The sequence below is a fragment of the Callorhinus ursinus genome, unplaced genomic scaffold, assembly GCF_003265705.2.
Source record: "Callorhinus ursinus isolate GAN/ISIS: 27379988/994484 unplaced genomic scaffold, GSC_fseal_2.0 scaffold12, whole genome shotgun sequence".
NCBI classification, from domain to species: Eukaryota; Metazoa; Chordata; class Mammalia; order Carnivora; family Otariidae; genus Callorhinus; species Callorhinus ursinus.
Window position 1 is genome coordinate 62,832,921 of NW_027397074.1, and position 21,678 is coordinate 62,854,598.

Genomic DNA, 21,678 nt, shown 5'->3' on the forward strand with positions numbered 1-21,678 from the left:
ACCAAAACAATGAAATAATACTAGAGGAAAATTGATCCAAAGCCCTATAACAAGGAGAAGGATATCAGGTTATACTCTACAGCTATAGACTTCAACTCTGAATCCCCGATCCTCAGACCAAAGGTAGGAAAAAGAGCCACAGTGATGCTAAGGTAACTTGCAGAGCTATTCTACAAAGAGCTTTTTTATTATTTATTCCAAACCAAGGAGTCATTTCCAGGGCTTTTTGGTTCTGTATTTGCGATGTCATCAGTAGTAGCCAGACTATAGCAACAAAGAAAAGAAATCTCGCTCTGTATGTCTCTCCTCAATCTGCAGTTTTCCTACCTTTCATCGAGGTCAGTTAGTAAACAAATGTTACAGAGTTGTGCAATTAATCAGCCTGCATTGCCTTCAGTCTCAATCCTGAAAATTAAACAGTGGACTCATTTGGAGAGAATCAGGCAAATATAAAGGTCATAACATTAATCACAGAGTTACCTAAATCCTCAACCTTTTCTTCCTTTTAGAAGTGGTGGCTTGTCAGGAGATGAAAGAGCAACAAGAAGTCTCCATAGTTTCTGGTCAGTGTTAAATTTCAATGAGGATTTTTCTGATTTTAATTCATTAAATATTCCCTACCAGCCTATAGCAGTAGAAACACTGCAGTATTGGACTTTTTGTCACTCTTATCATTTTCTTTTTTTTTAACAGATTTTATTTATTGAGCGAAAGAGAGAGAGAGAGAGAAAGAGAGAGAGCACATGAGAAGGGGTAGGGTCAGAGGAAGAAGCAGACTCCCCGCTGAGCAAGGAGCCGGATGTGGGAGTTGATCCCTGGACTCCAGGATCATGACCTAAGCCGAAGGCTGTCGCTTAACCAACTAAGCCACCCAGGCACCCCACTCTTATCATTTTCTAACTTAAAGTGAAAGATGACAGAAGATGTTGTGCTTGTGACTGTCGAATAGCTTTTCAAAAAATGACCTTTGTGGACGCCTGGGTGGCTCAGTCGGTTAAGCGTCTGCCTTCGGCTCAGGTCATGATCCCAGGGTCCCGGAATCGAGTCCTACATCAGGGAGCCCGCTTCTCCTTCTGCCTGCCTCTCTCTCTCTCTCTCTGACAAATAAATAAATAAAATATTTAAAATAAAATAAAAAATGACCTTTCTCTCCACATATCAGATCTGAGATTAGTGGTGGGTGGGTGGGGTTGGCTGGGAGCTTCCAGTTCCCTGAACTTGCAGGGTTCCTTCCCACCCAGGCTCCTGTTTGCCACTGTAGGACTGCAGCTCCTTATTCTCTGTGCTTGTCCATCAGGACCACTGAACTTGCAAAAACAAAACACACAGGGACACACTATGGAGGGGTGCCTCTGCAAGTTCATGGCCTCCTGCATCAGCAGAGCTGTCGGTGCTTTCTATCACTCTTTTCTGTTTACTCTTTCATTCTCCATGTTTTTCCTCAAGCACAGTCTCCTCCCTGCCTCTCCCCTACAGCTGGTGATCCTGTCTCTCTTCCAGTTTTCCTGAGAAAATAGGGAAAGGGGTAAGAAGATTCATATATCTGCCAGTCCGTGCACATATGTTTTCTCATTGAATTTGCACAGTTTGAGAGTGAGAGATTATGATTCCTATTGTACAGATAAGGTCACAGGTGTGTGGTGCCTCTAAATGATGTGCTCCACTCCCCAACTTCTTTTCCTTCCATGTGATGTGATCTTGCTTTACAGCTGAAGCTCTGTGGTATAAACCATCAGATTTCTCTTTTTCCCATTTCTAAACACTTAGATACCAATCCATATTTCTTTGATTATTTTTTTATGTTTCTTTTCTTCTCCTAGGCCAATAATCCTCCATCGTCTCCCCTTGGGTGGACCTTGATTATGGACCTCCCTTCACTTCAAACTCCTTCTTTTTTTTTTTAAATATTTTATTTATTTATTTGACAGAGAGAGAGCAAGTACAAGCAGGGGGAGCAGCAGAGGGAGAGGGAGAAGCAGGGAACCCGTTGCGGGACTCGATTCCAGGACCCTGGGATCATGACCTGAGCTGAAGGCAGACGCTTAACCGACTGAGCCACCCAGGCGCCCTCAAACTCCTTCTTGTAATAATTTTATCCCCTCCATACATCTGCATGCTTGAATCTCTTTCTGTGTTAAAATCCATTCCGCATCCTTGCATCTGTCTCTGGATGCGCCCCAATCATTGTCTTTTCCTTCACAGTAAGCTTTTAAAAAGCATTTTCTTAACTCTACCTTGTCACCTCCAACTCACTCTTCTAACACACTGTAGCCTGAATTCCAGGTCCATCATTTCACTGAAGTTGTTTTGTTCTAGGAATATGAGATTTGCAGTTTAAGAAATAAACAAATCTAGTAGTTACTCTTCGATCATGACCCTTTGGGCTTTCAGCAGTGTATGATATCTACTTTGGGATAATCTCTCATTGATGAAACTATCCTTTATGATTTTCACAATACCCTTTTCTCCTAAATTTGCCATTCTTTTTCAGGCCATTCATTCTTAATTTCTTTTGGGTGCTTTCCCCTCCCCTCCTGCTCCTTCTGTGTGAGTGCTCTCCAGTGTCTTGTCGTTGATCCTCTTCCCACCTGTCAACTTGAATTGAACTATATCCACATCCATTAAATGACCACCAGAGAGAGAGAGAGAGATCAGAAACTTACTTCAAAGTTCCTGTTGAAAATTTTAGGACTTTTTCAAGTTAGAAAAATCCAAAGTGATGATGTTCACGAACCTCTACTCTAGTCCAGACCTCTTAATAGTTCCCAGACCCATGTTTTTTATTGCCTAATGAACATCCATGGGCATCTTAAAGTCTGTAGATCCAAAACCAGATGCAAAGTCTTTCTTTCCATCTGTTCTCACAATGAACACGACTGGTACCATTGTCCACCCAAGTGTGCTCTAGTCAGGATCTTGGAAGTCATTCTTTGCCCTTCTCTGTTGCTCACTTCCAAATAAGAATCCTTTAAAACTCCAGCAACTCCAAACAACATCCTACTTTTCTTTGTTTATTGGATCAGTTTGTACCCCCCCATTTCTTGCCTTAAATAAATTCTTCTTTACTTCTTTATAGGACTTATTTCATTTTCTGATTAAAGCATGGTTAATTGTGACCTATTATGAGCATGATCCTCTTGTTACGCTTATTGATTTCATTTATACCCACATAGATGATCAGGTTTTGATTACTCACATTAAAAGTGATGGTATTTTACTATGTCAGTGTCCTGAGATCTTTTCAGTTTGTGTTTTTATTTTTTTCCCTGTGGTCTACAAAAACCTGTTTATTGTTTATTGCATTATAGAGCAGTAGTTTTTACTGTGAATTGTTTTTTGGGGTTTTTTGTTTGTGTACTTTGGATTTTTCTAACTTGAAAAAGTTCTAAAATTTTAAACAGGAACTTTGAAGTAAGCTTCTGATCTTTCTCTCTCTATTTATACTGAACTTCAGTTAATAATTTTCAAAGTTACACTATGCGCACCACATGCTACCATCTGTCACCGCACAATGCTATTTATTACGATACCATTGACTACATGCCCTATGCTGAATCTTTCATACCTGTGACTTCTTCATCCATTACTGGAAGCCTGTACCACCCACTCCCTTTCGTCCATCCCCCCACTTCCTTCCCTTCTGGCAACCACCAGTTTATTCTCTGTATTTATGGGTCTATTTTCTTAAATATTTTAATGCTTAAGGAACATTTGTGCTAACATTTTTCTAGATAAACGGATAACTACCTTCCTTGACATGTTCCCGTTGGATATATCAGCCAGGCTTGCCAAGATTTTCAGCTATCCTGATGTGAGGGTCCCATTAGAACAGACCATAAAGGAAAATGAGGTCTTGAACTAAACAGCTTCTCATTCTGAAATTGTTTGCATTTGATCTGCTTTCAGTCCAGTTCTAATAACAACCATTATCTGTATTCGCCAACTGCTTTGCTCTTACCAGCTCCAGAAACCTCTGACCAGGAACAGAAACAGACATGCTAATTCGTGCATGGAAATGCATTCTCGTTCTTGTTCCCACCATGGGAAGTTAGCTCAGACGTCTGTCTTTGCTTTCAGTTAGTTTATGTGATGACATTTACTGGTGTGACATAAAATCACTTAATGATTGTTATTCAGTACTTTAAGGTTCTAGTTTCTTGTCTTTGAGGAAGCTCCCTTTCTCAAGCAGATGACTGCAGCATCTGATAAACGTCTACTTAAATATATCATCTTTCCGTTTTGCTGGAATTCTAACATTCTGTACTAAATTTTCATTGACAATAACACTGATTTGTTTCATTTTTACATTGCATTTAACTGATATATGATCCAAGTCATTCACTACCAATAGCTTTATACTATTTCAGTGACTTATATTTTGGTTTTTGGTAGATTCATTAGCATATATAAAGGAAGCCCCTAGTAATTTATAAAGCTGTGACTTACAGTGTGTGGAATTTTGAATGAAGTTAATTTAAGGTAATTAATAATAGATGCTACCATCATCACCACAGTCCACACTTCAATATTACATTTATATTTGCTCTTATTAATATTTTTATATGTAAATATGTAGACATGCAAACATTTTCTTACATCAAAACTGGGGCTAGAAAAGAAATTCATTAAGATTAAAAGAAGTATATATTTTTATTAACAATATTGTGGTCTTTAAAGAATCAGTTCTAAGTGTACTGTTGTTCAAATCTTGGTAAATGTCAGCAATTTAGAGTATAAACTTACAAAAAAGTAAATGTTGGGGAGCATCTGGGGCGTACGGTTGGTTAAAACATCCTGTTAAACCAACTCTTGGTTTCAGCTCAGGTGTGATCTCAGGGTCATGAGATGGAACCCCAACTTGGGCACTGCACTTAGTGCAGAGTCTCTTGAGATTCTCTCTCTCCCCTCTCTCCCTCTAAACATCCCCCCACCCTGGCTCACCCACTCATGCTCTCTCTCCCTCTTTCAAATAAATAAACAAATCTTTATTTATTTTTTAAAAGATTTTATTTATTTATTTGACACACAGAGAGAGAGAGAGAGCACAAGCAGGGGAAGCAGCAGAGGGAGAGGGAGAAGCAGGCTCCCCACTGAGCAGGAAGCCCAATGCGGGGTTCAATCCCAGGACCCTGGGATCACAACCTGAGCCGAAGGCAGATGCTTAACCAACCGAGCCACCCAGGCTCCCCAATAAATAAATCTTCAAAGAAAAAAAGTAAATGTTGGGATTTTTATTATTTCTATGAATTTTCAGTGGCTCTCTGCTGAATACCCAATATTATAATTATTATTATATATTTATTATAATTTTATCCATTTTTCTGATACTGGAAGGTAAAACTCAACAGAAATACTGCACAAAGAAAGCAAAATGGTTTTTTCTTTGATTTTCCTTTCATTTTCATACCTTTCTCACTTTTTTCTCCAAATATTAAAAATCTGCATTTGTTTTTTGTTGCTTTTTTTTTTTTTAACTCATTCCTCTTTATTTTAAACTTTGATTTTCTTCACTTGATATTTTTATACTAGGTACTGGTGGAGGAATATTTTCCTACAGAGAATGTATTTAAAAATGTGTTTCCATTTAGAACACTCATTGGTCAAGATGTGTAGTATAAGAGCATTGAAGGGTGGGTAACTGTAGACATCTTATTGAAGTACATATTCATTCGGGAAACAATTATTTAATCCTTAAGTGCCAGGTTCTAAGAAAGGTACTGGAATTACTATATGATTGAGAGACATACTGTAGTTCAAATAAGTACAACAAGGTATTTTAGCTCCTCAGGCAGCTATCACAAATACCATGGACTGGTAACTTGTAAACAACGGAAGTTTATTTCTCATGGTTTTGGAGGTTGGAAGTCCAAGAAGAAGGCACTAGTGAGGGCTGCTTCCTTAGATCACTACCTTCCCACTGTAACCTCACAGGGGGGGGGGGGGGGTGGGATGCGAGATCTCTCTGGGATCTTTTTCAGAAGGGCACTAACCCCATTCACAAGGGCTCTGCCCTTATGATCTGATCACCTACCAAAGGCCCCATCTCTGAATATCATCACACTGGGGCTCATATTATAATTTTTAACATGAATTTTGGGGCATTCGGTCCATTGCCCAGGGACTCTGTAAGAATCAAAAGAAGACAACAGAATATGCCTTTGAAACTGCCCGCAATTAAGAGGTCTCTCTGTTTCTTCCTATCTTGTATTCCTGCCAGCTTACTCTCTCTGATAAGGTAGCTGTGAACTCCTGATTGTTCCAAAGACTATGTGGGTCCCATGGGCCTACCCAGGGACATTTGATAGTCTGCCTTACAACTCCTTCTAGAATTGCTTGATGTCCACTCTTGCTCATTGGACCAAGCTAGAGGACTCACTTCTCTCTGAGCACTGCCTGAACTTTTCTACCACCCTAGTTTGCTCTTGGTTCTGTCGGCCTGTCAGGATTCTGTGCTTCCCTCAAGGCCTCCACTGTGTGCTTTCGCTCTCACATGTATTTCCATCCCATCTACTCCTTTAGGCATATTTGTCTACTTTAGACTTCACACGCCCCCCAACCTCCTGGAATGCAAGAATAAACAGACGAGCGAACAAACTTGAACTCATGCAGATCTCCCACAGAGTCTAGAATTGCTTTCCATTCTGTTTGGAATAGAGAAGGCACAGAATGTAAATATTGAATACATTCATTTGGTGCACAAAGACTATATCACAAGCATTTAATTTATTTCTACTAGGTACAGACTCGAAGTTCGGCAATATCATATAGATGAGTTAGATAAATTAACAAACAAAATACAGTCTGTTAAGTGCTCCCATAGAGGAAAGTACAGGAAATTTATAGGAATGATACTAATTCAGATGAGTCAATATGTGGATGAGAGAATGGATGAATATGTGAATGAATAATTTATTTTAATTGTCTAGAGCTGACATTTAGTACTCTGCAGTCCTCTTTATGGGTAATCACCCTGATAATCTTCTGTTGCAACCACAGTGAGTCCTAATTTCTTCCTTCGCAAAGGTTGCTAATAACACTCAGGTGGATACAATATAGTTCTAATGAATTCTGTACACTTGCTTCCTCAGGTACATCAACCTGCCTTTAACCACTAATGTTTCGAGTTGCAACATTAAACATGTTAATTTGGGAATTTAAAAAATAATGTTTAAGGATAAGATTAATTCAATATTTCATTATTAAAGATAGGTAAGATCTATTTAATGCTTCTTTGATCTATGCTTCATCCTTGTGCACAATTTTAATACTTCATTAGTTTACTTCCTTTAGCTTTCTACTTACAATGATTTGAAACAACCTTGGTTCTAGAGTCCTTTGCAAGAAGAACCTCAAGTTACTCTTTTTTATGGACTTTTTCTGTTTTACAGACTTTTTCCGAAAAAATTCTGGATTTTTTTTTTTGTCTTTTAATCACAAAAATTCAGAAGTCTTCTTGAACGTGTACTGTACTTGGCACCATGATCTAGTTGGTATTTTAAACTGGATCCACACTCAATATAATCATTTGATACACTTCACATAATCCAGTCACTTAGGGTCATTATGCTATAAAATGTCCAAACTTACAGGTCTTTCTTGATATTCTTCAGCAGAAGATTAGTAGAGACCAGTCGACATAATTGTCATGTAATAAACGGTCAAATATGACCTACAGCTGATTTTAGAAATTTTTTTAATTGTTTATTGTTTTTCTGTTGCCATTTCATGTTAGATTTCTTTCAGGTTTTAAACTCATGAAACAAAAAACATGATCATTTTTTGTTTGTCTGATGTAGGCATTTAGCCAGTATTTATTGAACATGTACTACGTGCCAGGCTTTTTTTTTCTAGCTTCAGGGTGTGGAAACAAATAAATAAACATGATATTTTAGGAGAACAAAAATAAAGTAAGGAGAGGGGAGGGAGAGAAGTGTCAGGATGCTCAGAGAGAGCCTCCCCAAAGAGATGCATTTGAGCAGAAACCTGATAGAAGTGGGAGAATAAGTGAGTGAGCCTTGCAGGCATGGAACAGAGCAGTCCAGGAAGCATTCCTGGAAGAAGTGGCAGCAAATGCCAAGCCCCGAGGCTTCCATGCTCCAGGGAAAGAAAAGAAGCCTGTGTGACTGGAGTAGTGATTAATGCTGAAGGGTAGGAAATGAGATCGGAGGGAATAGGAATGATGATCTCTTAGAGGACCTCTTGGTGGAATGGAGCTTTTATTTTCTTCTGGGTGGGATGAAAAGGCATTGGAGGAACCCAGATCAGGAAGTGACACATGATTTGATATATATGTTAAAAGATTACTTTAGTTATTAATTGTATTAGTTTTCTTATGCAGCATAACAAATTGCTACAAATTTAGTGGATTTTATTTTTTTTAAAGATTTTATTTATTTATTTTATTTAGAGAGTGTGATCGGGGGAGGGGCAGACAGAGAGGGAAAGAGAATCCCCATTGAGCACAGAGCCTGACACAGGGCTCCACTCAGGGCTCGATCTCATGACCCAGAGATCATGACCTGAGTGGAAATCAAGAGTCAGATGCTTAATCGACTGAGTCACCCAGGTGCCCCAAATTTTGTGGCTTTTAAACACATTTATTATCTCATAGTTTCCATGGGTCAGGAGTCAGAGAGAAGGGACTACGTAACTGGGTCTCTACTCAAGGTCTCATAAGTCTAAAGCCAAGATGCTAGCTGGGCTGTATGCTCATGTGCAGCCTAGGGTTTATGCAGCTTGTTGGCAGGATTCACTTCCTTTTGGCAAGATTGATGTCCAGGTCCCTGTCTTTTGTTTGTTTGTTTTTGCCATCTTAACCATTTTTTCCACTGTGGTAAAAAACATAAAATTGTCCGTCTTAACCATTTTTAAGTGTGCAGTTCAGTAGTGTTAAGTGTACTCACACTTGTAAAACAGATCCCCAGAACTTTCCATCTCGCAAATCTGAAATTCTGTACCCATTAAACAGCTCCCCCTTTCCCCTCTCCCTATCTCCTGGTAACGACCATTCTGCTTTCTCTCTCTGTGAATTTGGTTACTTTAGCTACCTCATGTAAATGGAATCACACAGCATTTGTCTTTTTGTAACTGGCATATTATGCGTTTGTCCTTGCTGGCCGTCAGCCTGGGGGCGCTCTCAGATCCTAGCTATATGTACGCCTCTTCCAGCCTAGCAGTGTACTTGTTCAAAGCCAGAAGGAGAATCTCTCACACTTTGAATCTTTCTCTGCATCTCCAGTTTGCTCTGACTGCGCCCTTCTTTAACAGAACATTATCACAGCAGGGACTCCCATCACCTTTGTCATATAATGTAACCTAATTAAGGGAATGACCATCCCGTTAAATTCACAGCCTGCCCACCTTTGAGTGGAAGAGATTATGCAGGACCTGTACAACCGAGTATGGGAATTTGCTGGGGGCAGGAGGGCATCTCAGAATTCTGCCTACAGGGGCGCGCCTGAGTAGCTCAGTCGGTTAAGCATCTGCCTTCGGCTCAGGTCATGATCCCGGGGTACTGGAATCGGGGCCCGCGTTGGGCTCCCTGCTCAGCGGGGAGCCTGATTCTCCCTCTACCTCTACTGTTCCCCCTGCTTGTGTGCTTTCTCTCTCTCTCTCTCAAATAAATAAGTAAAATCTTTAAAAAAAAAAAAAAAAGACTTCTAAAGACTTCTGCCTACCATGTAGGTAGAGAACGGGTTTGTAGATGGGGGGCAAGAGAAGCTGGAGACCAATTAGAAGGCACTCAAAATGGCTAAGCCATTGCTTCTCAAAATTTAATGTGTATATGAAACTTCTGGGGATCTGGTTAAAATTAGATTCTGACTTAGCAACGTTATGGTGGAGGCCTGATGCTCCCTAACAGTCTCCTAGGTGAGGGCAATGCTACTTGTGAGATAGCAAGACATAGACTCACAGGGACAGTGGCCTGGGCGAGGCTGGTAACAGTCGCGATGAGAATTCATCTGATTAAGGATATTATCTGAAGGTAGACCCAAAAGGGCTTGCTAAGAAGGAACCAGAGGCATCGGGATGACTTTTACATTCAGGGGATGACAGAGATCGTAGGAGGAGTTTATTTCAGGGCAGAAACCAAGTGTTTAGTGATGGATATGCCAAATTAGAACCACACAGAGATGATCACGAAATGATGTGGGAAATAGGTTAATTAATCATATGCAGTGTTACGAGACACTTTACAGTTTTTGTTGCACCATAACCGTGAGACTCTTCCTAAAGATGCTTGAAATTTATTGCAGTGCATTAAAAAATTGAAGCAATACAAAGGGTCTTGCTGATTCATGCTGCAGTCTCTCTGCTTCTCTTGCACTATTAGTGAAACAAGCTGTGTTTTCTTTTCCACAGGCCAGTGTTCTTTACAGTGAAATTAACATATCATTACTCAGATTGTTAAAGCTGTTCCTAGAAGTCAAAATACACACCCTTGGGCAAATTTAAAGCTCACTGTATTCCAACACTCTAGGAATAGAGCTAGATTTTAAAATAAAATGAGTTTTCAGCACCTGTTGATTTTGGTAGATGCCTCACAAGGAGATGAATTACCTAATTTTTCCTGGCTATCTAGGCCATTTCATGGTATGACTAATTATTATTTCTTTCCTGAGCTAGATTATGCAAAGTTCGCTTTGTCACATTATGAAAGCTTTTCATGGAAGTCAAAATCTTCTCTGATGCTTTTATCACAAAAACAAGATGGCATAGACTATGGTTGTATAGAGGATATGTTTATTTATAATTTCCCTAAACATTAACCATGTAAAATCTTGGCTTTACCCATATTCGTTTTCTGTTTTTTTTTTTTAAGATTTTATTTATTTATTTGAGCAAGAGAAAGAGAGAGAGAGAGAGCACGAGCAGTGGGGAGGGGCAGGGTGGAGGGAGAAGCAGACTCCCTGCTTAGCCGGGAGCCCGAGGTAGAGCTTGATCCCAGGACCCTGAGATCCTTGACCAGAGCTGAAGGCAGACGCTTAACTGATTGAGTCACCCAGGCGCCCCACCCGTACCCATTTTCTAAAAGAAAAACTTTTGAAAGGGGGGTAAGCCAAAAACCATGCTGCCACCCTGCTCTTTCATGGGATGCCTGGAGACATGTAGAAAAAGAAAAGTTTAAGACCCATAAATAAAACATACCTGTTCTTAGTGTTGCTTGGGCTCTAGCTAAGGTCATGTCCAATGACGTAAGATTACAAGAGATGGTTCATGGTTTCAGGAGGTGTGAAATAAAGGCAGCACAGAGCAGCTTTGCTTCAAAGGACTGTGCATTCTGTGGAACAGGTGGAAATTCACTTCAGTGTAGGCAAAATCTTTACAGAAAGTCTTGCATTCTGTTTCTCATTGTTAAGCAATAAAACCTGGTAGGCTTCAAGACAAAAAAAAAAAGAGAGAGAGGAGGAGATATTTCGAGGAGAGCATGGTGATTATGTTTTTATAAGTCAGACCCTGAGCAGATGACAGTTAAACCAGATCATTCAATGGCAGGGGTGACAGAGGTCTGAAGAGAACTAGCCCCATGGAGAGTGCTAAAGAAGTCGAAATTTAACACCTGCCATCTGGACGCCTTTCGCTCTGGAACCTGGCTGGGCTCGGACTACCTACCTGATATGGCAGTGGGGCTTTCTGTTGATTTGGAAGAGTCTGATGGCTGAGCAAAGCCATTGTTGAACACTGAACTTAATGCAGCTTCTCTATAAGCCTTTTTTATAGTGTATCACAGGAAAGCCCAGAACCCACACCTATGCACAGTTGTTTTATGAACTGATTCAAAGAGGTTTCCATTTTTTCCACTGTTGTATCTATTTTTATGTAACGTCTGAACTACTTTATAATATAAAATGTAGCTTTTGCATAGTAATTTAAGCAACTAACTTCTTACCCTTTCCTTTCCCTAGGAGCACTGAATCAAAAAAACTGGGGAAAGAAATATCCAACATGTAGTAGCCCCAAACAGTCTCCTATCAATATTGATGAAGATCTTACCCAAGTCAACGTGAATCTTAAGAAACTTAAATTTCAGGGTTGGGATAAAACGTCTTTGGAAAACACATTCATTCATAACACTGGGAAAACAGGTAAAATGTTTGCATTTTGTTTGTGACTTTAATACTTTTATTGGGCTAAGATTATGTTTATATCAGTTTCATTTTATTTTCATTTCCTTCATTTTATTTCATTTCATTTTCTTTGTGTAATGTACTATGAACTGCCTAGAAACAGTAGATAGAAGAAACCAAATAGAACCCAGTAAATAAGAAGTTTAGATAACATTTTGAAAATGTGTACAAAAATAAAATGACCGAAGTCATCACATCATGTTCTCCAATAATAGAATAATGACGCCTCCACAGAAGACGTGATAAAGATAATGCAGTATACAGCTTATGTCATTTAATAACTCCATCTCTGGTTAAATCACTTAGTTAATCAAAATTTCCTTTTCTTAGACACTGTGTTGGCTCTTGTTTGCTCAGCTTCATGCCATGTTCAATATTGGGATATGAAAAAAGCAATCATCTATAATTAAATTTTAAGAAAAGAAAATAGTAGCATTTCTATATAGAAAGTTTAAAATTATATACTGTCCTTAGGAAGCACTCTCTGCTTTTTTTAAAAGACTGTCTTTTTTTCTAAACATGCAAAATATAATACCATAAAAAATTCCAGTGAATGGTAGGGGACAAAATAGTTTTCGAAAGTGAACAGCTTTCCTTTTCTGATACTATAGTTTAAACAAAATTATATGTATATCAGGAAGTTATATAATAAAAGCAAATATAGTCATAGGAAAAAAATTTTCTAAATTATAATAGTAGCTATGTTGAGTGGTTTTATCAGTAGCGAGTTTTTTCTCTATTCTCGATATTTTGGTAATGCAATTATTTAAATGTAGTAATTTAATTTTAAGTCCCATGAGGGTAGGAATTTTTCTGTATCAGTTCCTGATACATAATAAGCATTTGGTAGATGTTTCTTAATTAATGAATAATTAACAAAATTATTATATAAGATGTTAATTAAATACATAAAATCATATTGCCCCAAATCTTGACATGTTTATTACCAGTTTTGAGGGATGTTACAAAGAAGTAGAGCATGTAACCTCTGCTCTATTTTTCTTAGCAGAGTATGGGGTCAAGCAGTTGATCTTTAGAGCCATGCTTTTTAGGGTCACTACTGGCTCTTTTTTTTTTTTAAGATTTTATTTATTTGACAGAGAGAGACACAGCAAGAGAGGGAACACAAGCAGGGGGAGTGGGAGAGGGAGAAGCAGGCTTCCCATAGAGCAGGAAGCCCAATGCAGGGCTCAATACCAGTACCCTGAGATCATGACCTGAGCCGAAGGCAGACGCTTAAAGACTGAGCCGCCCAGGCACCCCACTATTGGCTCTTTAAAGTGGAACCTTCAGCAAATTATTTAAACTCTCCCTGATTCAGTTTCCTTATCTGTAAAATGTACTCTAATGGTATCTCTTCCTTCATTGTGTGAGGTTCTGTAAAAATCAAATGTTTAGCACATGTAAAGTATTCCGTGTAACACATAGCACATTGTAAGTGATACATGAATGTTGAGCATTATTGCTATTGTGCTTGTTGTTGTTGTTGTTATTACTAAGGGAAGTTTAGATCTCTAGCTAGCTGGCCAAGATGTTAGATTCAGTCCCTAATGCCAACAGTGGTTTCTGCCTAATGGAACAAAGACTATTTAAATCTGATGGAGAGACATTAAAATCTTGCATAAGACTCACAAAAGAAACATTAATCTTCAGACCATTTGTAAGATAAAGTCAAAATATCTGCTGTGGAACTCAAAGAGGAGAGTTTAAGATTCTGGGTTGCCACTCAGGGTGCAAACATCACATGGCTAAACCCCGTCAATGGGAATGGATTTCCCACCTTTCTTGCCACAGTGTGGGACAAGTTCTGGAGCCTGATGAAGCCTGGGATGATGCTTGCTTGCAGGGATAAGGAGATGGGACAAAAACAGCTGCCTGATAAGGAGTAGGAAGTGTTGAAAGTAAGAAGGTGGGGGACACTCCCAAGAGAAGATTTTCTTCTCCATCTTCTATTCCCTCTCTCTTTGCTCTGTTCCCTCACTACCAGCAGATGCCTTAGGAAAGCAGAGCTCTGGGGGAATGGCAATCCTAGGACACCAAACGGAACAGGGCAGGTGGACTGGTGGTCTCCTGCTTTTAGAGTCATACAGCAGTCGAGGTCTTTGTTTTAGTTTATATTTGGGGCAATAGGATACATAGAGTGTATTTTGCATAGTTACGAGTTCAGCGTCCAAATGAAGCCTTAAGTATTTTTTATTTATTATTATTGTGCTATTATTTATTTATCAGATAAATGACTTTCTTAATGTACCTTTGATAGGAGAAAATGTAGTTGAAATTTGTGATTTTGATTTTCCAAAACACAGATGCAATTTTGTGTTTTTTCTTTAAAGTGGAAATTAATCTCACTAATGACTACCGTCTCAGTGGAGGAGTTTCAGAAGTGGTGTTCAAAGCAAGCAAGATAACTTTCCACTGGGGAAAATGCAATATGTCTTCGGAAGGATCGGAACATAGTTTAGAAGGACAAAAATTTCCACTTGAAGTAAGTCACTGGTTCTACTGGCTATTGTTTCATTTTCTAAATCATTGAGATTTTGGGTAGCATATAATTTGATTCATTTATAATCCAATTTTATAATTTATAGTTATATTTCATTTCTTGGTTAAGATCTTCCTTCCTCACTAGACTAAACTCAGTAGCACCCATACTTGATTTTCCACTTCCTGGCAACCAGAGTGCCACACTGTAGACGTCTGACCAGCCAATGCTGATGAGTAAAAGAATAGATGAAATTCCTTCCACAGCTCAGGAGGGGGAGAAAGGGGAAATTTCTTCAATTTACTGGAGAATCAAAGAAATGCAAAATGAAATGAGAGGATTTTTTGGCTTTAAAAATTGGTTTAAAAAGTATAATTATAATAAATAATGAGTATGCAGTGAAACAAACACTTTCATACATGTCTAGAGAGAGTATAAATTTTTAGTTTCCTTGTTTTTATCCAGAACTTTAAATGTTTCATTCCCAGTGCCCGCCATCTCCACTTGTAATAATGTAGTCTAAAAAACAAAGACATGCTCAAAAATGTATGTGCAGAGATTTATGCACAGTAATGAAAAGTTGAAAGAAAAGGAAATGATTAAATACCTTATGATGGAGGGGCTCCCGGCTGGCTCAGTCAGTAGACCGTGCAACTCTTGATCTTGGGGTTGTGAGATTACTGAAAAATAAAAATATATTTTAAAAATACATTATGATGGAATATTACAGATCTTGTAAAAACCATGTGTTTGAATAATTTATTTACACAAAAAGGTTCATCATAAGATATTAATGGGTTTTTCTTTTTTAAGATATTACTGCTTGTTAAAAGCAGAATATAAAACAGTATGTGCAGTATCAGCATTCTGATTTTGTAAAACATGAAAACTGATTAAGTAGTGACTAAGGGCCCAGAATCTGAGTCAAATGGACTAGGTTTGAATACTTACTTCACCGTTTAGGTGTTAGTTATCGACATGACATTATACAAATATTTAATTTACCTAAGCTTCCATGGCTCCCTTGTGAAATTGACAGAAGAGTAGTAGCACCTGCCTGATGAAGTTATTATGAGGATTAAATGAGAGAGGGAATTATTACTGTTGTAAAAAAATTTGAGGGAAACCAAAAAGACATGAATAGTGATTTTCCCTGGGTGATGGCATTTTAGGTACCTTTTCTCCTCTCCTTTAAAATTCCCATACTTTTAAAATCATTTATAATGAAACTGTATTACTTTTATAGTCAAAATAGTTATTGACAATAAAAATAAGATGAGTGAATTACCTGCTATAGGACTAAAAAATTTTAATGTGGATAAGCACATTCTAATTTATAGCTTGTAAATTTATGTTTTTCAATATATTAAATATGCTTAAAGAAAAGCGCATTTATCACATTTGGTTTGTCAAAGAAATAAAAGTCAATTCATTAAACATACAACATTGTCATTTCGGAGAGTTTAGCTCTGTCACAATACTACTTCTTTAGAGCAAAGAGGAAAATCAAGAAAAACCCTAACAACAAAAAAAGCCCTGAGCCAGCAAAATAAATGGTACAGAATCTGTGCACTAAACCTCAAATATTTTCTTATTTAAAAAGCCTCTCAAGTTCTCTCAGAGGGATTGTTTGTTTGTTGCTTTTCTTTCTTTAAACCCTCTCCGTGTAATTGGGCAAGCGGGGAAACTCGCGCATATCCTTGACTTGGTCTTTTTTTTTCTGGTCTCCTGCATCCTACAAGGTCTGAGGTCTTAGTTCTGCCCCTAAATGATGTGGGAAGGCAGAAGGAAGTTCGAACCACCTTTGTCTCTTACTTAGATTGTTAAATATTCCCCAGCTGGTCTCCCCATCTCTGGTCTTATTCTCCGCCATACTGCGCGCCCTCTTCACCCCAGTGCTGCCACCTCCCCACCCCTGTTAGACGAAGCACGTCCAGTGTTCTCTGTTGCTCTCAGGAGCAAAGGGCTGGGACTGCCTCGTGGGCTTCCTGGTGTGGCTCCTGCCTGTCCCTCCGGCTCCGTCTCTTCTCTGCCACGTGCTCAGCTGCAGTCGCAGCCAATTACTTCCCACTTCCCACAGTTCTCCTTCTTTCTTGCCTACTGGCCCTTCCCAAGCCGGCCCCACTGACCTGAACATACATTCATCTTTTTGTTGGTCAGTTTGTAAGCTGCTCATCCTTCAGGGGTTACTTTAGCAATTCTTTCTCTGAAAAGGCTTTGCCATCACCCAAGGTCGGAGCCACTGCCATCCTCTGCCCCACACCTGCGGTTTCTCCGGTCATAGCCCTAACCAAGCATTAGTCTTCACAGAGGCGTTCTGCTCCTCCCTTAATTATTCTTCTAACTAGCTAAATTACCTGATTTCCAAGCTCATCACATGGGAAGCACCAAATTACAAGTGAGAGTAGGGGCCATTGTCAACAGATACATGGGCTGCAGTAGAAATTAACAAGGAATATAGCCTGGCAGCCGAAGAGAACACTTAGGATAAGGAACTTAAAATTCTTCTTGGTATTTTTTAGATAGAAGCAGAAAGTCCTTGAGAGTTTCACCATTAACAGCATGCAGTATGGGGCACCTGGGTGGTGCAGTCGGGTGAGCGCCTGACTTGGTTTTTGGCTCTGGTCATGGTCTCCGGGTCGTAGGATTGAGCCCTGAGTCAGGCTCCATGTTCAGTGCAGAGTCTGCTTGGGGCTCTCTCTCCCTCTCCCTCTGCCCCTCCAGCCTGCTCTCTCAAATAAATAAATAAATCTTGTATTAGAAAAAAATAGAACGCAGTATGATAATGTCCAAAAAGGTAACTCAGACCATCAAGAAAGGCGTGTCCAATCAAAGAATGAAACCATATTTGAAAGAATGCCAGCAAAATAGTTAAAATAACATTTGATAACTTATTACATTAGATAATTGTCCTAGATGTGTCTAACTTTGTATTTCCTTCCTCACTGAAGGATGATAGTGATAGTAAATGCAGTTGTATATATGTGTAATTGATGATAAAATATTTTGAAACTAAGAATATAGAATTATGCAGTTTACAGAGTTTTTCAAACAGTATTTACTGAATTGGTAAATTATTTTATTGTCTCTGGTGACTTTTGTGATGTCTTTGTATATAATAAAGCTGTCGTTACATTTCATAGATGCAAATCTACTGCTTTGATGCGGACCGATTTTCAAGTTTTGAGGAAGCAGTAAAAGGAAAAGGAAAGTTAAGAGCTTTATCCATTTTATTTGAGGTAATTATTATACATAGATTTAATACTAACTTAATTCCTTCTTTAATCACATGATGTGACATATCAAAGCATACTTTGTCACAAATATAAGAGCTCACAAGTGTGATAATTGGTGATCATTTTCAAACAGAACAGTCGGTTGGCTGGTAGGTTTAAAAGGGGACTCTTGCATTCATTAATTGGGTACGTCATTTCTTGCTGGAGCAAACCATTCGTGAGTGCACAGATTTGCTTATGTGTACATGCAAAGCATCATCAGGGTATAGAGCAGAGACTGAATCAACATTTTTAAAGTGTACTTTTCTCACTGGAAAATTTCAAACGTAGCTGTTTTTTCGTTTGTTTTGTTTTTATCTTGTGAAAAAAAAGTATGCATTTGGAGGTTTTTACTTTTGGATATGTAAAATGGAATTCACTAATCTTTTCATTTTATCGAAGAGTTAATCCAATATTTTATCCCATTCTTAGAATGTCATTCTTCTTTAATAGGTTGGAATAGAAGAAAATTTGGATTACAGAGCAATTATTGATGGAGTCGAGCGTGTTAGTCGTTTTGGTAAGCTATTTGGAGAAATCTCTTTCTTCTAGATTTCTATTTTGGATGATTATGAATTTTTATAAAATTACAAAAATCAGTTGTTCCAAAAGGAGGAAGGAAAGACCCTTTCAAAGGGAACCCATCTTTTTATACAATTTATACATGTCTCACAAAAGAACTTTTTATCTGAAATTTATTTATATATGTCTCACTAAAGAACATTCTTTCTGAAATTTTTGTCAGGTAAAAATCATCAAATGTTAATATAAGTAGGAAGTTGAAGTTTTCTAATTTTATTCTTGAAAATAATCTAATTACATCATGCATTCAAAATGTATTTATTCTGGGGCGCCTGGGTGGTTCAGTTGGTTAAGCGTCCGACTCTTGATTTTGGCTGAGGTTATGATTTCAGGTTTTGGGATGGAGCCCCAGGTTGGACTCCATGCTCAGCGAGGAGTCTACTTGGGGTTCTCTCTCTTTCTCTACCCCTCTGCCCCTCCCTTGCACTTGCAAACGTGCACTTGTGCTCGCACTCTCTCTCTCTCTCTCTCAAATAAATAGATCTTTAAAAAAATAAAAAATAAAATGTTTTTATCTCTTCTGTCTGCATTGTACATTTGTTAAAGACTAATTTATAATCTGAAACCAGTTAATTTTATAAAAAATCATATCTTAAAGTGAAAAGAGAATTATTACTCAAGTTAAAATTTATTTCCTGGTGGTTTCCCCAAAAGGCCCTTTGCTTAACCATTATAACAGGGTATTGGAAGGAGGCGAACACTTACATAAAAAAAAGATGCCATATGCTTTGATATTTTTCTGCCTGCTAGCTCATGGATCTTGTCATTTGTCACAGCGAATGCTTGTAACAAGATTGGCAGGAGACAGCAACCCTGTTATTATTGTTATTTTACTTTTAGTAGGCGTCCACACACACGGTATTAATGCTGCCCTGAGTTATTAATAAAATAAGGATTATTCCTCTCTGGCAAGCTGCAAACTCTTGAAATCAGGAACAAAATTCATACAGATCCTTTTGGAAAGCAAAAGCCAGGCCTAGGATTGATTCATCTTTTCAATCACATGTGAGGACCTTAATTGACAGAACTTTTCAGAAGTCAGGAATTTGTGAGCTCATGCAATGCTGCTTGTATTGGGTTTTTTTGAAAGGTGCAATCAACGCAAGTTGAAGTTGTTATCTCCCTCCATCCACTAGATTGCAAAATTCAACACTGAATGCCATAAGCCACTCCTAATTTTTCCCTCATTTAGTCAGAAAGTGGATTCTATCAAGACTGGAAGAAGGCAGCTGGCTTGAATTCCTACACTGAAACTTGTGTAAAATATGAAGTCTGAATGTTCTGGGGCCTGGCATCAGCCTGTGGGGCCAACAAGAGTGGTGTTAACACTGACTTGTCGGTCCTGACTTGGGTCACTGTGGCATTTTGGCCATCATATGAGGGTCGTATGAGCTTAAGAACCACTTTGCTCATGCTCTTTGGCTAAAGTTTACTTTTTTTTTTTAAAGATTTTATTTATTTATTTGAGAGAGAGAGAGAATGAGAGATAGAAAGCACGAGAGGGAAGAGGGTCAGAGGGAGAAGCAGACCCCCCGCTGAGCAGGGAGCCCGATGTGGGACTCGATCCCGGGACTCCAGGATCATGACCTGAGCCGAAGGCAGTCGCTTAACCAACTGAGCCACCCAGGCGCCCTAAAGTTTACTTTTTAACATTCACTGTCTGCAAGCCATTGAGGGAGGCGCTTCATCAGAGCACTTGCTGCCACATAATAACCTCCCTGAGAATCTGGATTGCCAACAACACGATTCTGCCTCTATCCCGGCTCTCCATTTGGAAGCAGAACTTACAGTCTCTCGGACTGCCTGGGAACACATCCTCATCTGCCCTCCATTACTGTTTTCTGTCTCCCTATCCTGCTGCTTGGGCACCAACTTCTTCCCTCTTCTTTTACCAGAAAATAGAATAATTCTCCATGTGTATCAGCTCACCCAGTAGATACTTAATATTTCAATATATTCGGCAAGGACATCTGAGCTTTTACCGTTGGTAAGTAGTGGTAGAGCCAGGATCTAGCTCCTGGTCTGTCCACAGAGTTTGTTCTACCACACTGTGGAGACTTGTATTAGTGGTAAGTGTCAGTTTGATTTGAATGGTTATTAGATAGGATCCGTACAGACTAAATAAGTTAAGTCCTCCTAAAGGTAAATGTTTCTATTTTGACAGTTCTTAGACTAAATCTATTTCAGAGTCTAGAAAATCCCCTAGTGCCCAATAAACTGAAGCCTTCCCAGTGTTCGCCCTCAGCCATTGCTGGTGGGAACCGAGAGGACTGAAGGGAGGGCTTCTCTGTAGACAGATGCTGGAACTGCCGCGAAACTCCCGAATCCTGCTGCATATTCTCCATCTAATGTGAGTTGTTCAACAAACCACACTTAGAACCGTCATCAAGATTATAAAATCTATCTTATTCCAACGTGGGCTGATTGCTCATTTCCTATGTTCCTCTCCAAAAGACAAACCCATTTCCCGTTCCTTCCCTCACTCCTGTCTTTCTTTCTTTCCCTTCCTTCCTTCATACCTGCTCTGTGTTAGGCACTTCCTACCCTTGGAGTGGAGAGAGAGGGGGTGAGCTTGCACCAATACAAAGATAGCGTATTAATATTCCACAAGCAGAGCCCACAAAAAAAGAGAACTTTTGGTTGAACTCTTTCAAGTTGCAAAGGAAGAGACACACCCCAGGTAACATCATCAGTGATTCTCAAATGGGATTTGTCATTAGAATGGTTTCTGGTGTGAATCTTAATCACAAATTCAGCCCAGGAATTTGCATCTTGAAAAATCCTCGCAGACCGTGTTGACATGGCACCATCTTAAATCTTACTGTCCTAAGTAGTAAGAGTTGGTTTTTTTAAAACATTTTTTAAATTTAAATTCAATTAATTAACCTATAATGTATTATTAGTTTCAGAGGTAGAGATCAGTGACTCATGTCAGTCTTATATGATACCTAGTGCTCATTACAATGCATGCCCTCCCCAGTGTCCATCACCCACTTACCCCATCCCGCCACCCCTCTCCCCTCCAGCAACCCTCAGTTTGTTCCTGTGATTAAGAGTCTCTTATGGTTTGTCTCCCTCTCTGGTTTCGTCTTGTTTTATTTTTTCCTCTCTTCCCCTATGCGCCTCTGTTTTGTTTCTTAAATTCCACAGTAAGAGTTGGTTTTAAGTTTTTAGTGGCTCTTCCCTAGTGCTTGACCCTATTGTGGTCTTT

At 39.0% G+C, this 21,678-nt stretch overlaps 1 protein-coding gene across 5 annotated transcripts in view; it reads left to right on the forward strand.

Annotated features, from left to right (window-relative positions):
- Positions 1-21,678, forward strand: part of PTPRZ1 (protein tyrosine phosphatase receptor type Z1) — a 170,189-nt gene that overhangs the window by 76,596 nt on the left and 71,915 nt on the right. For all 5 annotated transcript variants that reach the window (XM_025865777.2, XM_073899127.1, XM_073899129.1 and 2 more), the window contains exons 3-6: positions 11,907-12,086; positions 14,462-14,613; positions 17,754-17,849; positions 18,339-18,405. In XM_025865777.2, the coding sequence (XP_025721562.2) occupies positions 11,907-12,086; positions 14,462-14,613; positions 17,754-17,849; positions 18,339-18,405 (495 nt within the window). The remainder of the gene's footprint in view (positions 1-11,906; positions 12,087-14,461; positions 14,614-17,753; positions 17,850-18,338; positions 18,406-21,678) is intronic.